At 35.5% G+C, this 19,902-nt stretch overlaps 1 protein-coding gene and 1 long non-coding RNA gene across 11 annotated transcripts in view; one reads left to right on the plus strand and one right to left on the minus strand.

Moving 5' to 3' along the window:
• The window catches only part of HEATR5A (HEAT repeat containing 5A), a 123,264-nt gene that overhangs the window by 86,346 nt on the left and 17,016 nt on the right, over positions 1-19,902 (plus strand). For 3 of the 5 annotated variants that reach the window (XM_020876793.2, XM_070478050.1, XM_070478051.1), the window contains 9 exons: positions 837-1,026; positions 1,905-2,074; positions 4,712-4,738; positions 6,995-7,133; positions 11,309-11,488; positions 13,051-13,290; positions 15,811-15,992; positions 17,242-17,310; positions 18,864-19,043. In XM_020876793.2, the coding sequence (XP_020732452.2) occupies positions 837-1,026; positions 1,905-2,074; positions 4,712-4,738; positions 6,995-7,133; positions 11,309-11,488; positions 13,051-13,290; positions 15,811-15,992; positions 17,242-17,310; positions 18,864-19,043 (1,377 nt within the window). The remainder of the gene's footprint in view (positions 1-836; positions 1,027-1,904; positions 2,075-4,711; positions 4,739-6,994; positions 7,134-11,308; positions 11,489-13,050; positions 13,291-15,810; positions 15,993-17,241; positions 17,311-18,863; positions 19,044-19,902) is intronic. The other 2 variants (XM_070478052.1, XM_070478053.1) reach the window with 1 other exon arrangement.
• Positions 11,751-19,902, minus strand: part of LOC110126886 (uncharacterized) — an 83,667-nt gene continuing 75,515 nt past the window's right edge. For 4 of the 6 annotated variants that reach the window (XR_011491827.1, XR_011491829.1, XR_011491831.1 and 1 more), the window contains one exon: positions 11,751-13,268. This is a non-coding gene — a long non-coding RNA (uncharacterized lncRNA). Of the gene's footprint in view, positions 13,269-16,530; positions 16,637-19,902 lie in introns of all 6 variants that reach the window. The other 2 variants (XR_011491830.1, XR_011491828.1) reach the window with 1 other exon arrangement.

Below are 19,902 nucleotides of genomic sequence, written 5' to 3' on the forward strand. Positions count from 1 at the left end.
TTTCTTACATATTTGTTGATAACAGGAGTAAAACTTTCTTAGTTGATTTCCTAAAGGGAGACGTTTTAGATACTTGTGTTGTAGGAAGTTCAAGCATACATAAAAGTAGAGAACGTGCTGTAAAGAACCTATTAAACTCACCATCCAACTTCACTGATTATCAGTGATTATTAGTTTTGTCTGCTTTTATACTTTATGTCAATGGAACCATACAGTACATACTTTTTTATGTTTGGCTTTCTTCAATATTGTGTTCTGAGAGATTTGTATTATTTCATGTAGTTGAGATATTGTTGAATCTTTTGAAAATTTGAATTTTCATTCTCTGTATAGATTAAGCAGTAAACAGTTTTCAACACACTAGATTTAGTTCAAGCCGTTAGCTAAAGAACCAAACATGATCCTGGGATTCTCAATTCTGAGATATATCCACATGTGTGCATGCTAGCTAAGTCACTTCAGTTGTGTCTGACTCTTTGCGACGCGATTCTCCAGACATGAATACTGAAGTGGGTTGCCATGCCTTCCTTCAGGGTATCTTCCTGACCCAGGGATCGAACCCTCATCTCTTATGTCTCCTGCATTGGCAGTCAGATTCTTTACCACTAGCGCCATCTGGGAAGCCCCTATGTATGCCATTCTGAATTGGACATTGGTCTCTCGGTTGTTTTTTTTCAACTCCTGAAGTTCCTTGTTTCTCTCTCAGAGTTAGTAATAACACACACTTGACTGTGATACTTACTTTATCACTCATTTCAATAAAAGAACAGTTCGTAGTGTTTTGTGTTTCTTAATGCTGCTATAACATTTTTAACTGTTTTTCTCTGTCTTCACAGACCTGGGCACTGCATTCTCTCTCACTGATAATTGATTCTGCCGGCCCACTCTATTATACACACGCAGAACCAACCCTTTCTCTTATTATAATGTTGCTGTTAAATGTGCCTCCTACTCATGCTGAAGTTCACCAAAGTCTAGGTCGCTGTTTGAATGCCCTTATTACTACATTGGGTCCAGAGCTACAAGGTATGCATGGCTGCTTTTGTGTTATTTTACATTAAAATATATGCATAAAATGAAAACAGTTCCTCTCATTGACTCAAACACTTCTCAATAAAGTGAAGTTTAGCAGAATGTTCTTTTCAAAAATATGGGCAGAATATTGAGAATAATCTTGGGAAGACTGACTTCTGAGTGATGACATAATAGAAAAAAAAATAGAAATTTAAGCTTCACTAACCATTAGTTAATTGGATGATTTGGGGAAAATTCTTATGTCTCTAAGCTTTAGTTTCCTCTTCTATCAAATAAGAGTTGCAAAACCCCTGTAACTGACACATGGTAAGTGCTCAGTATATTTTGTTAAAAGAAATGCCAATCAGTCTGATTTCTCTTATTTTGAAAAGATGGGGACCATATTTAGAAAGATAATGTCTTAAAAATACTTCCCTTAACTAGTTAAATGACAAACATAAAATGGAATAGTTTAAAAACCTCTTATCTCTCATAAGATATGAATGGCTAAGCCTCAAAACTCAGTTATTCTGATCTATTCAAATGCAAAATACATGATTTTAATATATAAAAGCAACCTTCAGCTAATACAAACAGGGTTATTATTAGCAATTTCTAACTCTACTTTCCATGAAAATTTGATGTAAACTGCAGTCTTAGGTTCTTCTTTGCCTAATTATTTGTGTTGCCATAAAGCTTTCAAACTAAAAATAACTAAGATTATCTAAAAACTTACAACCTGGATTATCTCTCCTTCTGTAGAAGAAATTTACTTCGCAGAACCTCAAGTTTAAAATTAGAGGAGATAAAAGAAATTTTAAGCCCAGTAATACGTGTTTCAAGGGTAGTGATTTTATAGGCCAATTAAAAGCTTTCTGCTTTCATCTTAGGTAACAGCACTTCTGTTTCTACCCTAAGAAGTTCCTGTCTGTTGGGTTGCGCAGTGATGCAAGATAACCCAGACTGCCTTGTCCAAGCTCAGGCCATCTCTTGCCTTCAGCAGCTTCATATGTTTGCTCCACGACATGTCAACTTGTCTAGCCTGGTCAGCTGTCTCTGTGTGAGTATAAAATTGCATATGTCCTTAGTTTCTTTTATTGGAAATTTAAATTTATTTCAGTTAATCTCTAGACCATATACAATAGCTATTTTCCCTCAATTTTAGTCTTATTTTGGGAGGGTGCGGGGTAGCTTCATATAATCATATCTTAAACTGCTCATATATTTAATTCACTTTTCCTTCCGTTAATGTTAAACTTAGTATTTGAAATATTGATCCATTAATCAGTAAAGATATACTGAGTGCTAACATCCCAGGTACTGTCTAAATGCTGTGGGACGTGGAAATATTTATATGGTAATAGCAATTTTTTCCCTACTTCTTTTTACTCTTTTCCAAATTATTACATATGAAGTTGTTTTAATCGCAGATGAAATATTTTTCCTAAATATTCTAGCATCTTATGCTTCAATCTGGGTTCTAACATTGAGTCTAATGAACATAGAAGGTGAAGGTGATCAATAAAAAGTTCTGATTAGGTGGTTCATGATCATCAGTGGTTTTAATATTTACTGTGAGCATCACCAGTTTCTAGCTGGACTTGCCTGAAAAAGTTACAGTTGGAGTTAAAACTTAAGACCATTGATTTCCAACTTTTCCTGCCCCTGTGATGTTCACAGCACCCTCCCCTTAGTAACATGATAGTTGAGAATCATCACTGTGGACAAGACCTTTCATTTTCAAAATTGAGACAAAATATGCATCATTTCAGACCTTGAAAGAACCTCAAACATTATTAAAATCAACCTTCTCAATAAAAATATAAAGAGCAAAAAATGAAATATTTTGACCAAGGTATTATCTAGGTATTAGTAGCCTTAAGTCTAAAACCAGCTTTCTGAATTTCTCCAGTCCTCTTTTCGTTATTTCATGTTGATTTGGTAGTTATGGATACCTCTTAACTCTGCCCCCTCCTAGCTCTGTGGCCTTAGGGATGTCCCATAACCTCCCCCAGCCTCATCTATCCTGTCTGTAAAACACAAGGATTACACGAGATGCCACCTGTAAAGGCATGTGTCCTCGGCATTAATAACCACTCAGTAAATTGTAGTAGTTTTTATTTTCTTAACATATAACTTAGATATAGAATTTTATTTATCTTCATATTGATTGTCATAGTCATAATTATGTAAGACTCTTAAGGAGAGAAGATGACTAACTTTCCTGATAGAAACTTCGGTTTCTGTCTGCATTAAACATGTATTAGAGAATATAGCACCTCCTGGAAAAGAATTTTACCTTTATCATTCAGCAAGTTTTCCCAGGAATATTGCTGTTTATATTTGAAGAACCATCGCCAGTACTAACTATTGAAAGATAACCCACTCCTCTGCAAGTTGACCTAACTTTCTGCTCTCCATTTAAATATATCAATACTACCATTTTGTTCTTCTTGAATCATAGTAGAAAATTTCCATTAATAACCATTTAAGATTTCTTCTTTAATACATGAATTCATTCATTAAGTAGAGTTTATTGAGAAATAACGGAGAAGGAAATGGCAACCCACTCCAGTGTTCTTGCCTGGAGAATCCCAGGGACGGGGGAGCCTGGTGGGCTGCCGTCTATGGGGTCGCACAGAGTCGGACACGACTGAAGTGACTTAGCATTGAGAAATAAAGAGCACAACTACTAATTCCTGATGAATTAATTCTGATCGCATTCATTACTCTTTTATTTTCCCAGACTGAGGAGGTTATGTGCAAAGAATAGAGACTGTTCTCAGATTGTGTCTTTTAGGTACATTTAGAGCCACTGAGAAAATCAGAAGTAACAGTTACAAATCTTATTCATGTTACTCATAATACTTAAGCTATAAAATGATTTTTTTAATACAGAAATTAAATTAAAAAATTGCTGTCACTATAGTGTGTTAATTTTGGAACTTAAAATTTTGGTTAGTAAAACTTTTATCCTAAATTTATTATATTTTAAAGTATGCCCTATAATAAGAAAATTGCTTCTGCTTTCCTATTAACAAGTTTATGTTCAGGTTTTCTTTTCTTCATAGAAATTAATTATTTAGCACGATGTGTTCTCATATTAACTGAAACTCTCTGAATATTCAGAATACATTTAATCATTAGGAAAGAATCTTACTATAAAGGATTTTCTTCTAACTGCATGCTATTTAACGTCCATTCTGAACTTGGCCTTAGCTACACTTGCAATTCTGACTACTCACAGTTTTAAAACTTGGCTTCTAAAAGTAAAAAAATCTGATTAACTCGTGATGAGGTAAACGATTAACTTTGTCTCTTATGGGACACCTGTTCATGTGAAGGTAATCCAGATCACTCCTTTTACACTTATGTCTACTTGATCTGGTTTTGTTACTAAGGCTTGATGAAAGATTCCTAAGGAAAACATAATTACACAAATGTGCATTTTAAAATTACTGTATTTTTGTATATCTTTACATCTTGAGTTGACTGTTTTTAAAATCTTAGCTCAACTCATGTTTTAAGTTGGAAAATGAAGTATTTGTGGCATATTTTTAAAGCTGAAGCTAAGCCAATTTGAATGATAGCTCTATCAACATGTATATTTTAATGCTTAGCTGACTGTTGTCAGAGTCATCCTAGTGTTTATCTTTTGGTTTTTGTCATGACCAGTCTGTCATTTGTTTTTGTGCAGGAGATCTTGTTGGATAATTCTGTGTTGGTAGGTCCCTGACCCTCGATTCCTAACTTTATTTGAGGTTTGCAGTGCTATTTCTTTGTGTCCCCCGCCACCTCTTTGGTTGTAGATGTTCTTGTTTTCCTCTGCATCTCTCTGTTTAAGCTAACCATTAATGCAAAGTCTAGTGTGTGTAGCATGTTACATGGTGTTTATTTAATACCAATGTAAACAAATCCTCCCTAACCTCCAGCTGGTGCACTCACTCTTTGCACTTAATTTTGCATCATTTTGATTTAATATATTCATTTCAGAATTGTACTTATAGTTTTATTTTAATTTCTGTATTTTGCCTGCTTGATTGTTTGCCTTAATCTACTCTGTTCCTCTTCCCAATATAAATGCTGGAGAATGACATGGAGATATTAAGCATCCCATTTTGTTTTGTGTGACAGTCTTTAATATCTTTTCTACCGAAAAAGTAAAGAATACTTTTGAGCATGCTTTTGCTAAAAGATTATATGACCAGCCTGAATAAATGCTGCACCTGCCTTGTATTATATGCTTGTATGTGCTCCAGTTAATATAGCTAGTAGATTCATTAACTTTTCTTTAAAATTGTCTTTAGAGTGCTTCTTTGCTATTGTTGTTAAATACAGCTGTAATCTTGGGCATGAATAAACTTAATTTTTTTTTCATTTTAACTTCTCTGTTATCCTGTGTACCAGTTTCTAACAGCAGAGTTCTTAAACATGACTAGAATGACATAACCTTGACACTTTGTGAATGGCATTCCTGTCTTCCCACTGTTCATGACATGTACTTGAGGGTATAATAGAACATATTTATAAAGCAGATCTCATCCATATATTTCACTGATGATATATTTACAAACCTTGTCTTTTAGCTCATGATAAAATTAAGGATTTAGCTCTCTTTGCATAGGTCATGTGTCAGAACCCACCTGCCACTACCTACTCTTTCTCAGAAGTTTGCCTCTTCCCTTTTCAACAAACTCATCTACTTCACTCCTGTCTTTCCCACATAAACCATATCTAAAGGCACTTATATGAATTATGCCATTATTTCTCAAATGCTGCTTGGAAAAGCACTATTGAAGATATTTATTGTCATAAGCCACACCAAACTGGTCTTTATTTTCATAGTTGGAATGAAATAAATTTGAAAATCTCTAGGCTTTATTCTACTTATGAAATCACCTGTGACTTGTTTTCATTACTCATTTAAGGTATATCACCATTCATATTATCATTTACCCTCGGTAGATGCAGCTTATTGAGATTTACATTGTTTAAATACTTCTCAGTAAAAAGAATATGTATTGAGTCTGTCATTAGAGCAGAAATGTTCTCTATCATGAAAATATTTAGATATCTGTATACATATATGTATATCCACACATAAGTAGATATGCATGAAAAAATTTGCTATCTATAAAAATTTGCTGTCTCTAGAGAGCACTTTTAGTGAATGTGTTTTCTGAGTTAAGACTCTTTCTGCCTTTATTTGAAAATGCGTTTACTTACTCTCTATGGCATCTGCATAAACTATGATTGATACAGGCTGCATTAATACTAGCTAACATTTACTGAGCATGCTTCCTACTTGCCAGGTACTGTGCTAAGCACCTTTGCATGTTTCTTTGTGTTGACTTTACAGCAGCCCTGGGAGATAGGGCTAGTGCTATTTTCATATAACCAATGAGGAAGTTAAGGCACAGAGAGTTTAAATAACTTACCCATGGTTACACAGCTAGTAAGGTATGGATATAGGACTCAAACTGAGACAGATTGACTCTAGAGCCTCCGTTTTAATCACTATGCTACAGTGCTCATACATATTTATATAAACTTATACTTGGAGATTCATAAAACGTAATAGTATATAGTTCCATGAGCATGTAATAGTATATAGTTCCACTTAAAACATAATAGTATATGGTTCCATGAGCCATATATACAATAGTATATAAAAGCTGCAAGTAAATTCTTTCTCAATGGTATCCCTTTGTCTCTCAAAACTGTTTTACTCATAAACATTTTATGTATTCTAACAATATCAAGAGACTTTTGCTTGGGTTTGTTTATGAATAATGCATAATAAGTACATGTATTACTCCTTAAGCTATTTCTAAGTTATTTAGTAAAAAATACATGCTAAGAGAGTTGAAGAAATCTCTGTATATCTAATAAATAAGAGGGGTTCAGTGAGTAATCTGTTAGACTTTTTGAATGTCACGAAGAATTTCTGTTCCTTTACTTCCCAAATGGTATTTTTCAGGTGAATCTTTGTAGTCCCTATTTGTTACTGAGACGAGCAGTACTGGCTTGTTTACGTCAGCTTGTTCAGAGAGAAGCAGCTGAAGTTTCAGAGCACGCTGTTATGCTTGCTAAGAACAGCAGAGAAGAACTGACTCTGGGTAATTCTCTTTATCAATATTATCTCCAGCTCAGATGATTATTTTAATCCTAAAGCTTCTGTATAAATGTGAGTTTTTAAAGGGAAATTTAAAAGTTAGTATATAATGTCTTAAACCTGCTACAAGTGATGGTTGCTAAACAGTTATTATCATTCCAACCAGTGATTTCACTGGTTTAAAGCAGTGGTTTTCAAACAGGCTTCCCACAGCAGCAACATCCAGCTCTCCTGGGAATTTGTTAGAAATGCAAGTTCTTGGGCCCCATCCCAAGTCTAAGCCAGAAATGGGGGAGTAGAGCCCAGTGATCTGTTATTTATTTTTCTCCAGTAATGGTAATATGTACTGATGTTTGAGAGCTATTGGTTTTGAACGAGTTTTTTTACAATGGATTGAAATTGCATTTAGGCCTGAAGTCATTTATCATATGTGCCTTTCTTCCCCACAAATCTAATTCAATAAAATTTCTCATAGATGAATCTGCTTCAAATTAAAGGATTTCTTTGTCCCTTCTATGTTGTAGAGCTGAATTAAAGGATTTCTTGGCCAGTAAGGTTTTAAGTGTATCTCTTCATTTGAAAATCATATAACTAACACAAACATGCATATAAATTCAGAGTATAAAAAGAGAAATGATAATGTCTTACACTTTTAAAATATATAGTTTCCAAAGTGCTCAATAAAGGACAGAAATGGTATGGACCTAACAGAAGCAGAAGATATTAAGAAGAGATGGCAAGAATACACAGAAGAACTATACAAAAAAAGATCTTCACGACCCAGATAATCACAATGGTGTGATCACTCACCTAGAGCCAGACATCCTGGAATGTGAAGTCAAGTGGGCCTTAGGAAGTATCACTACGAACAAAGCTAGTGGAGGTGATGGAATTCCAGTTGAGCTATTTCAAATCCTAAAAGATGATGCTGTGAAAGTGCTACACTCGACATGTCAGCAAATTTGGAAAATCAGCAGTGGCCACAGGACTGGAAAAGGTCAGTTTTCATTCCAATCCCAACCAAAGGCAATGCCAAAGAATGTTTAAACTACTGCACAATTGCACTCATCTCAAACTCTAGCAAAGTAATGCTCAAAATTCTCCAAGCCAGGCTTCAACAGTACTTGAACCGTGAACTTCCATATGTTCAAGCTGGTTTTAGAAAAGGCAGAGGAACCAGAGATCAAATTGCCAACATCCACTGGATCATCGAAAAAGCAAGAGAGTTCCAGAAAAACATCTATTTCTGCTTTATTGACTATGCCAAAGCCTTTGACTGTGTGGATCACAATAAACTGTGGAAAATTCTTCAAGAGATGGGAATACCAGACCAGGTGGTACAGGCAGGCACAGACCTACCTCCTGAGAAACCTGTATGCAGGTCAGGAAGCAACAGAACTGGACATGGAATCACAGACTGGTTCCAAATAGGAAAAGGAGTACATCAAGGCTGTATATTGTCACCCTGCTTATTTAACTTATATGCAGAGTACATCATGAGAAACACTGGGCTGGAGGAAGCACAAGCTGGAATCAAGATTGCCAGGAGAAATATCAATAACCTCAGATATGCAGATGACACCACCACTTATGGCAGAAAGTGAAGAAGAACTAAACAGCCTCTCGATGAGAGTGAAAGAGGAGAGTAAAAAAGTTGGCTTATTCCCGGCGCCCGGCCGGCCCCACAAAAAACAAAAAGAAAAAAAGTTGGCTTAAAGCTCAACATTCAGAAAACTAAGATCATGGCATCTGGTCCCATCACTTCATGGCAAATAGATGGGGAAACAGTGGAAGCAGTGGCTGACTTTATTTTTTGGGCTCCAAAATCACTGCAGATGGTACTGTACCCATAAAATTAAAAGACACTCCTTGGAAGGGAAGTTATGACCAACTTAGACAGCATATTAAAAAACAGAGACATTACTTTGTCAACAAAGGTCCGGTCTAATCAAGGCGATGGTTTTTCCACTAGTTATGTATGGATATGAGAGTTGGACTATGAATAAAACTGAGCACAGAAGAATTGATGCTTTTGAACTGTGGTGTTGGAGAGACTCTTGAGAGTCCTGTGGGCTGCAAGGAGATCCAACCAGTCCATCGTAAAGGAAATCAATCCTGGGTGTTCATTGGAAGGACTGATGTTGAAGCTGAAACTCCAATATTTTGGCCACCTGATGCGAAGAGCTGACTCATTTGAAAAGACCCTGAGGTTGGGAAAGATTGAATGAGGGAGGAGAAGGGGACAACAGAGGATGAGATGGTTAGATGGCATCACAGACTCAATGGACATGAGTTTGAGTGAACTCCAGGAGTTGGTGATCGACAGGGAGGCCTGGCGTGCTGCAGTTCATGGGGTCGCAAAGAGTCGGACACGACTGAGCCACTGAACTGAACTGAACTGAAAGTGCTATCACACTTTGAGAAAGTCTCAGACTTCTCAAAGCTTTCCAGTATCTAAAGCTCTCAGATCCATAATGTGTTTTACTGTTATTCCATGCTCTTTAAACTGTAGCCCACCAGGCTCCTCCGTCCATGGGATTCTCCAGGCAAGAATACTGGAGTGGGTTGCCATTTCCTTCTCCAGGGAATCTTCCCGACCCAGGGAACCCACATTGCAGGCGGGCGCTTTAACCTCTGAGCCACCGTTTGATAACTCTTAACTTAGTTTTATTATTATATTAAAACCTTGGCTCTGACTTACTGTATCAGCATTGCTGAACTTGTATACTAGTCATCAAATAGGTTGAAGAACTTGTTTGCAGATTATTCTGTGATCACTTAACCAGAGAAATTGTAATCTAACTATGTATGGGGTTCTCCCCAAAGTGACCTTTATTTATTTATTTTTTTCCTCAAAGTGACCTTTAAATTATATTCACTGCTGGAACTATCTATATTTGTTGCTTTAGGATTTGTTATGTTAATATGCTGGTACATAATTATTGAATAAGCTATGTGGGTAAGATAGTATTCATTATATAACTTCTTATTAAAATTCTTAAACTTTTCAAATTATGGAAAAATAGGAAGAAATATGCAAGTGAACACATAGATTTACCTGCATGGTATCTTGGTAACACTTACTTTGTGTATCTCTCAAAATAACACATAAACCTCTTGCCAAACCATCTGAAAGCAGGTTGCAGGCATCATGGACCCTTTACCCCTAAATACTTACTTGCATCTTTCAAGAAGGACATGCTCCTACTTGACCACATGTTACCCCAAACCTAGTAAAATCAACATTTAGTAGTTTCATAGAATGTGTAGTCCTCATGTAAATTTCCTATTGTATTAAAAAAAAAAGATGCCATTTATAAATTCCTTCCTCCCCCTCATGCCCACCCTCCACCCCCAAATTTAGGATCCAGTCATGACTCACACATTACATTGGGCTGTTCTAACTTTTAGACCCCTAATCAGAAACATTCCTACCACCTCCTTCTGATCTTTAAAAGATAACTCTTCTTTTAAATAGTCTAATAGTAGCATAATCTTTAGAAACTAAATGCTTTCATAATTGCCAAATGAGTTAAATCCTCCCAAGAAAATGTACTTGTTCTTTTTATATTTCCAGAATTAGGGGAAATAGATACTAGATCAAGGCTTATATTTCTTTTTTGAGATGATGTGTTACTTTGCAGTGAGAATACTGTGTAGTAATTTATATCAATTCAATAGTATTCTTAGATCCACTGTAGCTTAGTTGTAGTAGTTAAACACTCTTCTCCATATAATAGTTGTTTTCGGAGTTTTACTCTCATGTTAATAAATTTAAAGCCTTTATACCAGAATAAGTAATGCTTAATTATGATTATTTATTTGAATTTACTAAAGAGAAGATAAAACAATCATTCCAAGTAACTGTATAAATTTTTAGAAGTATTGCATGCTAATTGGGTTAAAATGTTTACCTGATTTAAGGAAAACACATTAGTAAACTCAGAGATTTATCTTTTAATGACATTGCATAAAAAATAACTTTGCAGTGTTGTGAATAGTAACCAAACTTCAGTTGTGAACTAAAATAGCCCTCGGTAGACTGAGGGTGCCACATGTGGACCAGTTCTTTGGAATAGATTTGCATGCAGTATTTTTAATAACCGCTGAATGTGTGTGCCTCTCATATGGCAGTTTTGTTTTCTGTATTACTTAGATCATCGATTTTCTTCTTGTCAGATGCTAACATCAGAGAGGTGGGCCTTGAAGGGACCTTACTGACCTTACTTGACAAAGAAACAGATCGGAAATTATGCCATGATATCAAAGAGACTTTAAATCACATGCTCACATCTATGGCAGTGGATAAACTTTCCTTTTGGTTAAAGCTTTGTAAAGATGTCCTCGCTGCATCAGCTGGTAAGTACTGGGGACTGATTACCAGCCAACATAATACAACTGAAAGTAAAAGCGTTATATAAAATTGTCTGCTAGTGCTAATTTGTTAATTTGGATATTTGGGGTAAAACTGTTGCTTTTCTTTAATGAAGATTCTAATGCTAGTGTTTAAGTCCAGCACTTAAAGCTTACTTTTTTCCCTCTTATAATTGTGTTAGTCTTTAAAATTTGTACCTTTGGACTAAGAGAGATAGTGAGTGAGAAAGAAAGAAGCTAGAAACCATTTCTGTTTCAAGTACTATACATATTATGTATCATTTACTCTTGTAACCATCTTACGAGTAGGCAGTAGTATTCCATTTTACAGAAGAGAAAACAAAACTTCAAAGGATAAGTAATTTTCCCAAAGACACACACAGTCAAACCTTAGCCTGCATGACTTTAACATCTAACTTTTCATTATATTTCAGTAGCTCTCAACTCAAGTTACTTAAGGCTTATAATTTAATGTAGCTCTGGTCTCAAAGAAGAAAGGTACTATAAAATTTCTGGCTTGATTTTTTTTTTTTTTGTATTCTTCTCTACCTCTGTTCTTGTTGATATTCCTATTTTTCAGTTATTTACACTTGCTCTTTCCACCATTATGTTGTACATGTTTTCCTTTCTTGATGTTTTCTTCTGTCCCCACTACTTAAGAACTTAAAAGGACTTCTTTAAAAGAAAAACTACAAATGCATAGATAGGTAACCTATCCGCTTTAAAATTTTATAGTCACTCTGTAAACTTAATACTCAGTTTACTCCATTGTTTATTCTTTTTATCCTTTGTAGTTTACCTCTATCCTTTCTTACTAGAAAAACATACATTTCGGTCTCTATTGATGTCTTCAGTCTCCACTGATGTTTTAAGACAGCAGTTTGCCTTAACTTTATTTATAACATCTTTGCTATCTGTTGTATCACACTCAAAGAATGTTGACATAAAAGATAATTTAAGAAAAACAAGTTGGTTTATGTCACAAGTTACATTTTTAAGTTGAGTTAAATAGTTAATAAGTTAGAAATTAGTATAATATTAAAGGAAAATTATTCCTTACTTGCTCTAGTCATCTGGATAATTTGAGTTTGTAAATACACCAATGGGTCTATCCTGAAGAAAGTATTTTTTGGATATTTTTGTGGGTTCAGGAACCTTCTTAAATTCATTCAAGGGCCCAGTGTTAAAACAACATATCTAGTTCTGTCCACCATACTCCCTACCACAGAATTCTGTGCTTCCTTAAGTATATCCATCTACATACAGCAGATTGATAATTATTCTAGTATCATGTGCAGTTTTTCACTTTAAATACACTTTGTTTTCGTCATTTTTTAAGGATAGTTTTTTTAGTGTTTCTCGAGGTAACCACTGTTATCAATAGTCATCAGACATGATTATTTTACATTGTTAAAAGATGTATGATTGATGAACAGTAATTATCTGTACTTAAGGTCATTTATAAGTGTATCTTCCATCGTTTATAAGTGTACCCTTTGTAAGTGTATCTTCCAATTGAAACCATGTATATTCTCCCTTGATAAAAGATTTTGCAGCTGTAACGTGTGTGGATACAATGCAAGAAGAGGAAGGAGATAGAGGGGATGACGCTTCAGTTCTGACTAGCAGAAGTGATGGCAGGCCTCACCCTTTCACCAATCCCCGATGGGCTACAAGAGTCTTCGCTGCTGAATGCGTCTGTAGGATAATCACCCAGTGTGAAAATGCACACAGCGCACATTTTGACGTTGCTCTAGCACAGGACCTGAAAAAGAAGGATTCAAGAAGTAAGTGGCGTAACAGCGAAAAGACCAAGTGATACACACAGAGGTGCTGTGTGCCTGTAGTACATTCCTAACGTTCAGATACATTCTTAATGACTGAGCTTCTTAAATCAGCATTCACTTTTGTTTTGTGGGCATAATGTGATACATTAAGTTGATAGAGAATGGTCACATTCTTGGAAAGGAGTATGTGCATTCCCAAATTTTATTTTATTAGAACTATTAAGTATAGCAAAATATAGCTATTTTGCTCACAGATTATTTTGGTTCCATGGATATTACCTTGAAAACATCTGAGTCTACCTCATTGTAAAAGTAAACCTACTTGTGAGACCTGTTTGACCTTTTATTGTTCGGTTTTATTATTTTTACCTAAATACATATTGATTATTGTTTAATTCACTTAAACACATATATTCAGACACAATGCTCATACCTCAATCCCTTGTAAATATTCTTTACCTGACAAAAGAATCCCAAGGCAAGATGTTGTTATTCCCCATCTGAGACTATGAATTAGGTATTTCTATTTTATTTTTCAAGCAGGCATGTATTGAGTCTCTTAGTTGTCTTTCGTTTGCTTCATTTTTTTGAAGTATAGTGGATTTACAGTGTTGTGTTAATTTCTTCTGTACAGTAAAGTGACCCAGTTATACACACATTTATATATTTATATACTTTTTCATATTCTTTTCCATTATGGTTTACCACAGAGTATTCAGTATAGTTCCCTGTGCTGTATAGTAGGACCTTGTTGTTTATCCATCCCATGTATAATAGTTTGCCTCTGTTAATCTCAAACTCCTATTTCTTCTCTCCCCTACTTCCACTCCCCTTGACAACCAAGTCTGCGCTCTATGTCAGTGAGTCTGTTTTTGTTGTGTAGATAGGTTGATTTGTATTATATTTTAGATTCCATGATGCTGCAAATGGCATTATTTCATTCTTTTTGATGGTTGAATAATATTCTTCTGGGTGTATATACCACATCTTTATCCATTCATCTGTCAGTGGACATTTCACTTGTTTCCATGTCTTGGCTGTTGTAAATAGTGCTATGAAAACAGGGGTGTGTATATCTTCAGTTTATGGTTTTCTCTAGATATATGCTTAGGAATAGGATTGCTTGATCATATGGCAGCTCTTTAGTTTTTTAAGGAACCTCTATATTGTTTTACATAGTGGCTGTACCAGTTTATATTCTTGCCAACATGGTACATTCCTTTTCTCCACACTCTCTCCAACATTTGTGTTAACATTTGTAGGCTTTTTAATGATGGCCATTCTGACTGGTATGAAGTGGTACCTCATTGTAGGTTTGTGTTTCTCTAAGAATTAGCAGCGTTGAGCATCTGTTCCTGTGCCTCTTGGTTGTATGTATATATAGTTTGGAGAAGTGTCTGTTTAGGTCTTCTGCCCATTCTTTGATGGTGTTGTTTGTCTTTTTGTCCTTGAGTTGTAATGAGCTCTTAGTATATTTTGGAAATTGAGTCTTTTATTTGTGATGAGTACTAATACTGATAGGTATAAAATTAGTGTGCTTACTGACTCCTATGCTCTTGATTAAAATTGTAATTAGCACTTACTAAGATGAGCTGGTTTGTTCAGTATGACCTATAACTAGTATACTTCTTTGAATTAGTCTCAATTTTTTTTAGGTAAAGGTTTGTTGCACCTGTAAACATTTTATTGTTGGAACACTTAAATGATTGTTTTATGTCTCTCCCGGGTAGAATTATTATACCAAGTAATATGTTGTAGGCATGAAAGGAATTCTCACTTATAATTTTATAGCTAGAAATATTTTTTTTAAATGCTCCCATCTTTTGTGTGTGTGGCAGCAGATGCAAAAGTAAGGTAATGTAGTCCATACGAAAGTGAAAGCGTTAGTCGTTCAGTCGTGTCCGACTCTTTGTGACCCCATGGACTGCAGCCCACCAGGCTTCTCTGTCCATGGGATTTCCCAGGCAAGAATACTGGAGTGGGCTACCATTCCCTTCTTCAGAGGTTCTTCCTGACCCAGGGATCAAACCTGCATTGCAGGCAGATTCTTTACCATCTGAGCCACCAGGGAAGCCCATAGTCCATAAAAAGAACCACATAAAATTTTTTTAAAGGAATATTATCTTTTAGCTTCAACTTGACATGAAGAGAATGATTAAACTACTGCGTAATTCATCAAAACCCAAAGTTTCCTAAATACCTTCTAATGTGCTTTTATCAGAAAGTCTGAAAAAAATTTTTACTGAAAATACTATTAGTATTCTTTTAAAGGATGCTAATTCTGTCTTTGTTCTTTTTCAAAGCTGTATTACTATTTGATTTGGGATAGTTGTTTGTGTCTGAGTATTTGCCTTGGTGCAGTAAATCTAGCTTTAAGGTCTGTAACAAACAGTAAAACTGTAAAAGTACTTGAAAAGTCTAGCTTATGAAATTAAAAGGAGGAAAAATTAGCACTTAACATCAATCTTAGTTCCAGCATATTCTTTTTCTTAATAAGATTTTCTTTTTTTAATCCTGTAGATGACTTTTTGGTGCTACATCTTGCTGACTTAATTCGCATGGCTTTTATGGCTGCCACAGATCATAGTGACCAGCTCCGTCTTTCTGGCCTTGAAACACTGTTAGTGGTTATTCGGCGATTTGCAACAATTCCAGAACCAGAGTTTCCAGGTCATGTGATTCTGGAACAGTATCAAGCCAATGTAAGCACTTTCTATTAGAGAATCTTATTATTAAACACCCAGGTTAGAAGTCTGTGAAACTAATTGGCCTGTCACCTCTTGATACATAAATGTGTGTGTATCTCTGTTAATATATCACCAGTCTAATTAGTATATGTTTGAAGAAGAAATCTTCAAGTAAAAGCAAAATAATTCATGAAACAGGTTTTTTTTAATGCTAAGAGTTAAGTCGTGTAATTATAACCTCCTTGGTAACTTATGGGGAATAAAGGACTTTGATAATGAAATTCTTTACAGAATATCCAAATAAGCTTAAGATAACACCAAATCGTTAATATCATTAACATTCCATTTAGGCTACATGCATGTTTCATCTTCAGGTTACTATTCCGACTCCTAGTCTGGATATAATCTCCTCTATTTCCCCTGAACTCAGAAGAGAATTTAAGAGTCTGTTACTGGTTCTGCAATCTTTTTAACTGGTGTTTGTTTGACTGGTGCATTGGGCAGCCCAGGAGGAACAAGGAAGATGAGAAAACCATCGTGCTACAGCACACACATCACATGTAGTCCTTCATGCCTCTCACGATTCAGAGGCAGCTTCTGTTGCCTGGCAGTTAGGGAATCCAGAGCAGTTCGCCAGTTGGTAGCAGGCTCCATCACATCTTCCCAACAGGTATTGTCAGTGTATGTTTAGGGAAAGAGAAAAGGAAAGGATGGGAGTTACATACAACTACATAGTAGTCTAAATATTATGGAGCTCTGTTATATTTTTATTCTCCTTAAAATTACAAATGATAGAAATAAAATTACCACTCACTTAAGCAGAAAAGGAAGATTGTCCTGGGGAATCTTAGTTGGCTCTGCTTTCTCCTGCACTGGCTCTTTTTCAAATTTGCCCTCTCCGAGTGGTATCAAAATGGCGCTCTCAGCATCTAGAGTCTCTTAAAGACAGCGCTTCTTTCTGAGTACATCCAGCAAACATCTACAGGAGAGCTTTCATTATACCAGTGTGGGTCCCTGGAGCCAGACAGTGCTGTTAGCTCCATAGCAACCACATAGGCTAAGAGTTGGTGAGAAAGAAAGTTCCCCAAAGGAGAATTGAGATGCTCTTAACCAAAAGCGGGGAAAGACATCCTGGGCAGGCAAAACCAAAGAGTGTTTATAATACCTATTATAAAGAGATAATTTTAAGATAACATTAAAAAGAGAAAAGAGTTTGTGCTATCTTACTTATTGATGCTTGAATGAGCATATCGTTTCTTGCCAGGTAGGAGCGGCACTTAGACCAGCCTTCACCTCAGAGACACCACCTGATGTCACTGCCAAAGCATGTCAGGTAAATAGTGAGCCCTCCTTTAGGAAGCAGCTCTCCAGATTGTATTTAATACCGAGGTTCTGTGTTACAGTTGTCCACTCACCCATTAATCTCAGCTGCCCCTTTTCTTCACCCTTTAAATATACAGAACCTTTTCTTTCTTGTAACTGCATGGTAGTCCAGTATCTGGGTACATCACCAGTTCTCTGGTGATGGAAATACAGGGGCTCTTTTTTGTCTTTTGCTCTTAGAGATAGTGCTGCAGTTAATGACCCTCCTTCTGTATGGGTCAATTCACTGGATCCAAGCATGTATGGGAGCTAAATTCCCCCAAAACTGAATTAAAGAGTAATTAAAGAGTAATTACAAGTGTTAACCACTTCAGACTCCTGCCAGCACTGTATGCACGTGCCTGTCTTCTCAGCAGCTGTGTCGGTTGTCAAACTTAGATTTTTGTGATGGAGTAAAAAGGGTATCTCGGGATAGTTTAGATTTGTGTGCCAAGTGAGGTTGAGCATCTTTTCAGATATCTAAGAGCCATATGGTACACAGTTTTAAATAGTTGCTTTTCTTGATGGTGTTGTCAAGCATTCAATATCCAGCCCTGAATGGTCTGAAATAAGAGCAGAACTGGTGTGAATTAAATTAATTATTTAAAAAAAGGAAAAAAGCTGATTTTACTCATTTCTTTCAACTTTTCAAATTCAGTCGTATTTAGGAAATGTTTGAGTACCTTCAATATTCATAGACTTTCGTTAACTGTTGTACTGAGTCTAATTTTTCATTTTATTATATGTGTTCTTGCTATAAGTCACTTGAAATCTTTTGTGAAAGGAAATGTGAACTAAATAAGTATATGGTAAAGGAAAAATAAATTTTCATGAAATATCGTGACAATCAGGAAAACCTTTATAGATGGACCCTGGTAACTGAGTAAATTTTCTGCATTGGAGGATTATTAATGATGTTTTGTTTTAAAAGTTAAAGATATCTTCAAAAGAATAAAAATCTTCATCGAGGTGCAATTAATCCCTGATTTTAAAATAATAAGATGAAATAATTAAGACTGGAGATATAAGTCAAATGTTAATCCAAACAATTATGCAAGTAGTGCCTTTCATGGCTTATTTTCTCTATGTTAATGACATCTAAAACTCTTTATTTACTTATTAGCACAGCTTTCTTTCTTCAACCTTATGATTTCATTCTTTTTTGACTTTTTTAAAATTTATTTTAATTGGAGGCTAATTACTTTACAATATTGTAGTGGTTTTTGCCATACATTGACATGAATCAGCCATGGGTGTACCTGTGTACACCTGAACCCCCTCTCCCACCTCCCTCCCCATCCCACCCCTCAGGGTCATCCCAGCGCACCGGCCCTGAGCGCCCTGTCTCATTCTCTTTTGAAATGCTGACTTTGACTATCATTATCAGCAGCCTCCCACTGGGTTTCTTTATAGCAAGATGATTTAAGTGACCAGATTCCTGAGATATGAGTGAACTTTGCTGAACTCCCAAAGGGGGTGTTTATAGTTTTTAAATATAATCTTTGATTTTCTTAAAAAAACTAGGTTTGCAGTGCCTGGATAGCAAGTGGAGTTGTAAGTGACCTTAACGACATCCGAAGAGTTCATCAGTTGCTTGTTGCATCATTAACAAAAATTCAGGTTGGAAAAGAAGCTCTTAGTCACTTATATAATGAAAGTGCTTCTACCATGGAGATCTTAGCTGTGCTAAAAGCCTGGGCAGAGGTTAGTACGTCTCAATTTATGACTAGAATTTTGGAAGTTGTTAATAAACATCTTAGGCCATAAACTGAAATTAGCTATTTAAAACACAAGTCTGTGTTTAAGGTTAACAGAAGACTTTCAACATGAGATATATTTATATGCTAATTGATATTTTGGCCAAGGATTCTAAAGTACTCTCCTGTTGTCTTATCTGCTGTTTCAAGCAGGGGGCAGTCATAAGAGACTTTATCATAGTCAATGGAAATCAACTTTTATTGAAACCTGAATTATTGGAAATGTGGGTTTGCTCATATATTCTATCAACTATAACACATGCTTTAATATTTCTTAGAGCTCTTTCTTTCATAAAATGACTTTTGAATATTAAGTAAGTCATTTTATTTCCTAGGGTTAAAAAAATCTTAAGAGGGAAGTACTTAGCTTTTCTTCATTTACTTTTCTAATCAGGAAGAAAGCCACATAATTTTTAAAATTTATGATAGAAATGGTTACATATATACAGAAGTAAATAGAATACTGTAATGAACTCATACAAACCCATTATCCAGCTTCAACAGTTATCAGATTTGGCCAATCCTGGTTCATATATCACTGTAGTGAAATATATATAGTCTCAGATTGCAACTGAGTGTTGCAGGCAATATGTGAGAAAGGGTTTTCTTTTATAGTCTCAGATTGCAACTGAGTGTTGCAGGCAATATGTGAGAAAGGGTTTTCTTTTATAGTCTCAGATTGCAACTGAGTGTTGCAGGCAATATGTGAGAAAGGGTTTTCTTCAGCAGGGCTAATTAAAACCAGAAGATTGTTGAGTTTCTGTTTTCGTCATTATTTAGTATTGACAAATTTCAGTCAGAAAGAG

This window comes from Odocoileus virginianus, chromosome 16 (genome assembly GCF_023699985.2).
Source record: "Odocoileus virginianus isolate 20LAN1187 ecotype Illinois chromosome 16, Ovbor_1.2, whole genome shotgun sequence".
NCBI classification, from domain to species: domain Eukaryota; kingdom Metazoa; phylum Chordata; class Mammalia; order Artiodactyla; family Cervidae; genus Odocoileus; species Odocoileus virginianus.